The sequence below is a fragment of the Micropterus salmoides genome, unplaced genomic scaffold, assembly GCF_014851395.1.
Source record: "Micropterus salmoides isolate LMB-PRFRI ecotype aquatic unplaced genomic scaffold, ASM1485139v1 Ms_hic_scaffold_18, whole genome shotgun sequence".
NCBI lineage: Eukaryota > Metazoa > Chordata > Actinopteri > Centrarchiformes > Centrarchidae > Micropterus > Micropterus salmoides.
The window spans coordinates 30,574,393-30,582,334 of NW_024040928.1; the positions used below are offsets into that span (position 1 = coordinate 30,574,393).

Here is a 7,942-nt window from a genome sequence, read left to right on the forward strand (position 1 = left end):
ATAATTAAGTTTCTTAAAGAAACTGAGTTAGGAAAAATAATTTAATTTATGTTTATTTTTGTTTGGTTTTTTTTTTTTTGTTGTTGTTGTTGTTTTTTTTTTTTTTTTTGGTTTTGTTTATTTCATTTATTTCCTGCCTAATCTCTCGTTCCACACTCCAGTCCAGCTTGTGGCGGTAATGCACCGTTAAACTGGTTTGCCAACCGCCATTAAACCCTAAAGAAGAAGAAGAAGAAGAAGAAGAAGTTGTACCACACGGAGGTATTTCAGCAGGAGCCGGAAGTGAGTTAAAGTTGTGGCAACGCGCGGAATAGCTGAAGTTGTGAGTTAATTTAGTATTTGTGGAAGATTTGTGAGTTTATTCAGGTAAACATGGCGTCTAAACGTAAATGTGACGCCACGGTTCCTGCGGAGGAAAGTGACCAACTGCTCATCCGCCCGCTGTGAGTTCAAACACAACGTTTACCTGGTTTAGCCTCCGTGGCTGCTGCTCTCTCACCAAACTCCATTCAGAAAAACACCAATTTAGTAGATCTTCCTTTTGTCAACAAAGGCCAAAGCTTTTTTAAACTTGCTATTTAAACTTAACTATTCATTAGAGGCAAGGCTTCATTTCGGCGCAGACCAAATGTACCAAACATTATTTATTTAAGAAGGTTTTCAACGTGGAAATCTAACCGCGAGACTTGACGTTAACTTCAACAACATTCATTAAAATCAGATGCTTATTGGTGGATTCTAGAAATTCTGAGTTAATAATTTAACTGATTAATTAAATTAAATAACTGGTATTTGGCTTGTTTTTGCCTTTGCTGACAAAGTGTTTTAAAATTGCTTAATTTTTGAATGGAGTTCTGCTTGATGTTCCTCTGGGGGCAGATATGCATCAGCTGGTCCTTCTGTTATTATTGGTTCTGCTGGGTTTGATAGCTGAGTTTAGTTTGTTAACGGTTCTTGGGGGAAGAGTTTTGTCTTTAAGGCTGAAACATCTGGATGTCAGTTAGACATGAAAGTGATGCTGTCTCTGTGTGTTTGTGTCCAGAGGAGCAGGACAGGAGGTGGGACGGTCCTGCATCATCCTGGAGTTCAAGGGACCAAAGATTCTGGTCTGTTTTTAATCCCATCAGCTGCACGGTATTCAGCTTTCAGTCACCTCAGTGTGTAAAAATGTGTGTGTGTGTTGTGGTTCAGCTGGACTGCGGGATCCATCCTGGTCTGGACGGGATGGACGCTCTGCCGTACATCGACCTGATCGACCCGGCTGAAATTGACCTGCTGCTCATCAGCCAGTGAGTTCCCAACATTTATCAGCACATCAACCAGAGAACACTTTAATATACACACACTCAGCTGTACTAGCAGGTGGACTTTAATGTCCAAGTGTGTTGTTTTCCCTTCTCTGTACAGACTCGACCTGTGTATGAAATGTGCTTTCTAATCAAACTGCTTTGCCTGACATGATGCTGAGAAATCAGACCAACATAAAGGTCAGGGCTGATGTGGACCTGGAAACTCCTCAGTAACTGTTGCCCTCCCTCTCAGCTTCCACCTGGATCACTGTGGAGCTCTGCCCTGGTTCCTGCAGAAGACCAGCTTTAAAGGACGCACCTTCATGACTCACGCCACCAAGGCCATCTACCGCTGGCTGCTGTCCGACTACGTCAAAGTCAGGTAAGACCAGGACCCAGAGTCACATCAGACTCCCATACTACAGGGACCTGGACTCACCAGGACAGGATATGATGTACTGTGTTTAATATTCTTCTGTGTATACCATGTGGAGTATAACCTGCAGTACTTCAGCGTGTGTAACCTGCAGTACTTCAGCGTGTGTAACCTGCAGTACTTCAGCGTGTGTTGTAGTAAAGCTGACCTGTTTTCTGCAGTAACATCTCTGCAGACGACATGTTGTACACGGAGACGGACCTGGAGGAGAGCATGGAGAAGATGGAGACCATCAACTTCCACAGTGCGGACGGTAACAAGTGGTGAACACAGCGGTGAGGTTCATTCAGATTTATTTAAATACGCTTTTTCCCACCACAATTTTGGCGTTGTCGGCTCGTCACACACGCGAGAGGACTCGGACACTCGGAGCTGCAGGTGAAAAACCGTATGGCCAAAATACGGGTGAGACGTTGAGGGCCTGACGCCTGAGTGTCTGAGGCTCCCTCACCGCTGTGATCCACAAAGAACCTGGTGGCTGGCAACACTCTCTTTGTGGTGAGTAGACTGTTCAAGTGGAACGATTCTCGCTGCCTCTCAGGGTGAGCGTGACAGACGTGTCAGCAGGGCAGGCCTGGGGCCGCTGTGTGAATCGGCAAAGCTTTGTGTTAAAGGTACTATAGTCAAGAAATCACTGGGGGGCAGTGGATTTCTTATAGGTCTGGGACCTGCTGTTGCATCAGTTCTTTTGGGTCTGGGACCCACAGTAAAGTAGGGGTGTGTGAGTCATAGGACTCGCAATAAAATTGAAGAAAAACAATTTTATTTTTTTACTATTTTACTTGGGGTTGCTGCTCCAGGTGATTAACAAGTAATTAGACAGTATTGTTGAATGCTCAATGTGTTCACTACAGATGTATGAATGAAGTGCGAATGAAAACATTTTTTTGAGTGGGCATTGCAAACAGCCTTGTGTGAATGAATTGCGACTGGGGAAAAAAAAACACTAACAGACCGTGTGAATGTTGAACAAAGGCTTTTTGTAAACGGGATAGGATTTCCTCAGACTACTAGCTTTGTTAACATTTAATAGAAACACGTAAGAATTTAGACATTATATAGATCTTGTGACAACCTAGAATTCAGCAGGTTTCACCACCGTGGAAAACCCCGGAAACGCCCATTTTATAAATGAGCCACACTGATTCGTTGCCGGATGGCGCGACAATTAAACCTCCTCCTTTTTGTTTTGTTTGTGCCAGAGAAACTGAACCAGTTTTATTTATCTTTTTTTTTGCTTTGGCACTGGACTGAATTTATTTTTGTGATTTTGAAATGAACTGCAACTCATTTGTGTTTTTGAGATTGTTTGGTTTAAGTGTGCAGAAAACCCGAAATGGAATTTTCAGTTGGTTTGTGTTTTACTTTGTGATTGTATTTTTGTGTGAAATCTTGAAATGCACCAATATTTTGTTTTGTACTAAGCTTTTGAGTTTGTGGTGTTTCTTTCTTTTATGGTCATTCAGTGTTTTTTTTGTTGATTTTAAAGCGGGCTCTTCAGTCTCCACCGACCCTGGGTCTCCCCGACTGTAACACACATTTCACCCAGACTGTTGATGAAAAGGGGGGGTACATGACCTCAGAACCACTACAAGACCATGGGGGACGACTGAGACCTGGAGCTTATTTTTCATCCAAACTGGACTCTGTTGCAGCCAAACTGCCTGAGAGCTGTGGCGGCTGCTGAAAAAGCAGCCATGGCATCACGTGACATTGTGGGTTATTCAGACTTGACATTGTTGGTTCCACATGCTGTCGATGATTTTGCTTGAACAAAAAACATCTCATCTCTCCACATCCAGGTGGCTGAGATACAAGACCGTGTTGCTTGATATATCTAACATTACTGCACTGTACTGAATCCTGCTACTCTCCTCCCAACTCCAGGTGAAGGACAGCCGCATGATTGTGTTGCAGTCATAGCAGAAACCTGCTCTCTAAGGGCAGACTTGCAGGAGACTCCTCTAACAAACCCAGACATGGAGTTGTTTGTGGACGGCTCAGCATCACGTGATCCAGCTCCTGGTAAAAATCGTTTTTGCAGTAACAACTTTGCATGAGACTATTTTGCATCATTTGTGCAACTAACAATGTGGGGCGGCCGATTCAGATCCCACAGGTGGCACACCCACCCCCAGACAAACCATTTGAGCACCTGCAAATGGACTTCATTGAACTGACACTGTCACAGGGGAAGAAATATTGTGTTGTCATGGTAGATATGTTCTCTAAAGGGGTAGAGGCATTTTCAACATCTAAACAGGATGCAGCAGCAGTTGCAAAAGCTTTGATAAGCCAGATCATCGCTGAGCGATCCTAGCTAAGATCTCCAGTGATAACGGCACACCTTTCGTTAGCGCAGCACTGAAGAGTGTAGGGGAGGATATGGGGATTGATCTGAGGCAACATTGTGCTCATCATCCAGCTAGCGGAGGTGCAGTTGAATAAGAAAATGGCACATTGAAAAACAAGCTTGTTAAATGCTGTGAAGAAACAGGTTTAACATGGACAAAAGCTTTGCCAGTCGTTTTAATGCACATGAGAAGCCGGATGAGGGGCAGAGGGGGTCTCAGTCCTTTAGAAGTCCTATTTGGCAGACCATTGAACACGGGGATTGGGCCAGTAAAAAGACAACTCCCTGATACCAGCCAATGTGAGGATGAAATGTTGAGATATTGTGCTAATTTGTCCTCTGTGCTTTCTGAAATTCATATGCAGGTCAAAAACGTCATCCCGAAGGCCGCAGAGAAGAAACTGCACGATCTGGAGCCAGGGGACTGGATTGTGGGAAAGGACTTCAGGAGAAAGGGCTCGCAGGTGGACCGGACCATTTCAGATACTGCTAACAACAGAAACAGCAGTAAAAGTGGCTGAAAGAGCAACTTGGATTCACGCCACCCACTGCATACGAGTGCCAAAGCAACCAAAAGGCCTCAAACCAGGCGAAGATGGAGATCAGTGATTGAGCTGAGCTTTCCCCTGCCTTGTGTTCCTAGGGAGGGAGGGGAGTGGAGGTCTCTGAGACCACCTAGAACCACTAATCTCCCAAACACTCACCGCGGGCACACTGAAACCAACAGATGGCTCTGGAGAGGTGACGGACCGAGACAAAACGGAGGCGTTGTTCTGCTCACTGTCATCATTTCCAAACATGAAAACAACAAACTTGGCCTGACTGAGGGAAAGTTCCAGGCCGAAGAGGAGGAGATGCACGTCCTCCCTGACAGCCCGGCTGGGCTGAAAGACAATGCATGGTATGCAACCACGATGACCACTTCAAGAAAAGTAACCAATCAGAGCTGTTATGCGTGTGCACAGCTCCCTCATGGAGTGGGGAACTCCATACCAGTGAAACCCAGACCAATAAATGTTTCAGAGACACTAGGAGCCCTGTTAACCTTCACTCAAGGGTTTCCCAGGGTGGGCCGAGAAGTTAAGGATATGACCAAGACACTTAACTGTGTAACATCAGCATGGTCAACTTTAGGGTTAGGTTCTGGAACACGTCTCAGATAACCACCAGATGTACCTTGGACATGGGTGTCTTTCTATAGGCCCTTTTTTAGCCGACGTCAGAGGTACGTCACAGCGTTAGCTGGAGGCAAAACAAACGGACAACCGGAGGCGGCCAATACAAACCAGCACAGGGTCGGCTACACAAGGAGCTTAAAATGTCATCTTGTTGTGTTGTCAGAATCGACGGAGTACAGGCAATTTGAAATTTTATCGCATACCTGCTGCCACTGCCATACAAAAACCCGAAGACAGCTGTGGTTAAACGCAATAAAACGAGCGGACTGGACAGAAACGATCATCAAAAATTCTCGCGTATGCAGCGCACACTTCATATCAGGTAAGTTAAGGTAAATAAACTAGTGTCTTTCGTTGATAAAGTAACGTTATCTACATATTTCTCATAATGCTAAATGCCCACTTAAATAGAAATTGTAACGTTAACAAGTATAGTTATTTCTGTCGTGATGCTGACTTTTTGAGGTCATAGTTAGCAAACTTTTTCGAAGTACAACTAATTAGCAGTTAGCTAACTGTTAACGTTAGATAACGTTAACATAAACGTACACTGTTGGTGTCGTCTGCCTTTCAACCGTTGCAGGTTTGCAATTGTAGAAAGTACAGTGAGAAGGCCCGTGTCATGTACAGGTATTATGTTCAAGTAGTTGGATTTGCTAACTTTCACCACAGTTAGTAGCCAACGAAAAGGATAACCTTAGCTAGCTAACTACATAATAAGGTAGGCTGACACTAGCTTTAATTACTTCTTCTTATTTTGTAGGACAGGCTTCTATGGATGAAGACAGCCCTGACTTCGTCCCGTCTGTCTTTTCCTATAAATGGCAGAATGACAGGCCTGTGGAAAAGCTGGAGAGGTAGGTGAAATTGAGTTTTCTTAATGTGGCTAGGTGAGTGTTACCATAGGCTGTAACTCGTGTGTGCAGTCTTCCTCACTAAAATCTCTGTCTTCTCTGTTTTGTTCTGCTTTTCTAAGGCTGGAAAGAAAGAGGAAACGGGAATGTTCAACAGTGGAGCAACAGGCTTCTTGCCATGGTAAGAACATTCAAAATGTTTTATGCACAGTACAATGTTTTTGTCATACATACATTTATCAAACTGCTTTGTCATTTGTTTTTCACAAATGTCTTCCAGCTAATGATGATCCAGTGACACCAGAGGAAGCAGTGGAAGAAGCTGAGGCTATGGTCCCTGAAGCAGCATACAACAGTCTCAGTGAGAAGTATGATCAACTCAACACTGAATATGTCAACTTAAGAAAAGACTTTTACCAACTTAAAGAGGAGAATGAAAGACTGAAATAGGAGCTTCAGAAATCACGCTTCTCATTCTCCACGATCAAAAACAATGCTGCACACTTTGTTTCTCACTGGGTTAACTTCAGTCATCTTCAGTTGGTTAATGTCAAAAATTGAAGACAGTGTGCAGAAGCGAACTGAAAGTCTCATGCTAGAAGATCATTTATTAGTCGTTCTTATGAAACTGAGATTGGGGCTCAGTAACAGAGATATTGCATATAGGTTCAAAGTTTCTGAAAGCACAGTGTCAAACATTCTAAGGTCCTGGTTGCCTGTAATGGCAAACATCTTGAAATCCATTATTAAATGGCCAAGTAAAGGTGCTGTCCTTAAAAATATGCCCAAAAGTTTCAGGCGACATTTCAAGAGATGCAGGTGTATAATTGACTGTACAGAGATATTCATAGAAAGACCTAATAACTTGACTGCCAGGGCTCAAACCTGGTCCAATTACAAGCATCACAACACTGTTAAGTACCTGGTGGGAATAACACCTGCTGGGGCAGTTTCATTTCTGTCCACGGGCTGGGGTGGGAGAGTGTCAGATAAACAGATAACACTTGAATCAGGATTTTTGCACTTGTTGGAGCCCAAAGATGAAATCTTAGCGGACAGGGGGTTTTTGATCAGGGATCAACTTGCTGCTTATGGTGCCACTTTGCGTATACCAAATTTTACCAAAGGAAAGAGTCAGTTACCTGCTTGTGAAGTAGATTCATCCAGACAACTGTCACGTGTGAGAATACATGTAGAGAGAGTTACAAGCAGATGGAAGAGTTTCAAAATTTTGCATTCTGTTATTCCTATTTCCCAAGTTAGCCTTTTGGATGACATGGTGATTGTGTGTGGTGCTCTTACCAATTTGTGTAAATCTGTGGTACCCAGAAAAGAGAGAGTGTGTCGTGTATGAAATATCAGTGTTGTGTGTACAACAATATACTGATGATTTATATGCTTTTCACTCTAATTCAATTGAGAATTGTTTTAATTAATTGTGAATCATCTGTGATTGTATATACATTGTTGTTAATTGTGAGTGGAATTTTTAAGAACCTGGTAAGAAAGAATAATTAAATACAGAAGTTTTATAATTAATTTGCAGTGTTCAGAATTTATTTCTAAAAAATATTTACATCTTAATACTACATTGTACTGTTATCTCATTCTTAATTTACAGGAATCATACTTTAAAATATCTCTTATGCCATTACATACATACATTTCCATACCCAATACCTTATCCACCACATTGAAGGTTTAACTATTTTTGTATTGTAGCCCAGTTCACTAACATGTAGCTGTAAAATAGTACTTATTCCCTGCTGAAATAGAAGCATATATCTCTTCATGGCTAACCGTGAAGATAGACACAGGTGAGTCAGGTGTAT

The 7,942-nt window shown here is 42.8% G+C and overlaps 1 protein-coding gene across 5 annotated transcripts; it reads left to right on the top strand.

Annotated features, from left to right (window-relative positions):
* The first annotated feature begins 304 nt into the window (after positions 1 to 304).
* On the top strand, positions 305 to 7,649 carry LOC119909441 (cleavage and polyadenylation specificity factor subunit 3-like). Of its 5 annotated transcripts, none has more exons than XR_005445424.1 (10): positions 305 to 443; positions 1,043 to 1,106; positions 1,192 to 1,289; positions 1,543 to 1,671; positions 1,887 to 2,000; positions 3,215 to 3,750; positions 4,444 to 5,578; positions 6,020 to 6,113; positions 6,233 to 6,291; positions 6,391 to 7,649. XR_005445424.1 is itself a non-coding variant. In XM_038727701.1 (6 exons), the coding sequence occupies exons 1-5, from the start codon at positions 373 to 375 to the stop codon at positions 1,990 to 1,992; spliced, it is 468 nt and encodes a 155-aa protein (XP_038583629.1). In that variant the 5' UTR covers positions 305 to 372; the 3' UTR covers positions 1,993 to 2,000; positions 3,215 to 3,752. The 5 variants fall into 5 exon arrangements, 2 of the variants coding, with proteins under 2 accessions (XP_038583629.1, XP_038583628.1); XR_005445425.1 differs by having other exon boundaries at positions 3,613 to 3,750; XR_005445426.1 differs by lacking the exon at positions 1,887 to 2,000 and having other exon boundaries at positions 3,613 to 3,750.
* Positions 7,650 to 7,942: the final 293 nt, after the last annotated feature.

What these genes read in the sequence shown, in the direction of transcription:
- LOC119909441 (XM_038727700.1), top strand. Translation starts at nt 5,249, where the DNA reads ATGTACCTTGGACATGGGTGTCTTTCTATAGGCCCTTTTTTAGCCGAC. An exon ending in TTTTTTAGCCGACGTCAGAG is followed by an intron (nt 5,304 to 5,419) that starts GTACGTCACAGC and finishes TTGTGTTGTCAG; the next exon opens with AATCGACGGAGTACAGGCAA. An exon ending in CAGCGCACACTTCATATCAG is followed by an intron (nt 5,579 to 6,019) that starts GTAAGTTAAGGT and finishes CTTATTTTGTAG; the next exon opens with GACAGGCTTCTATGGATGAA.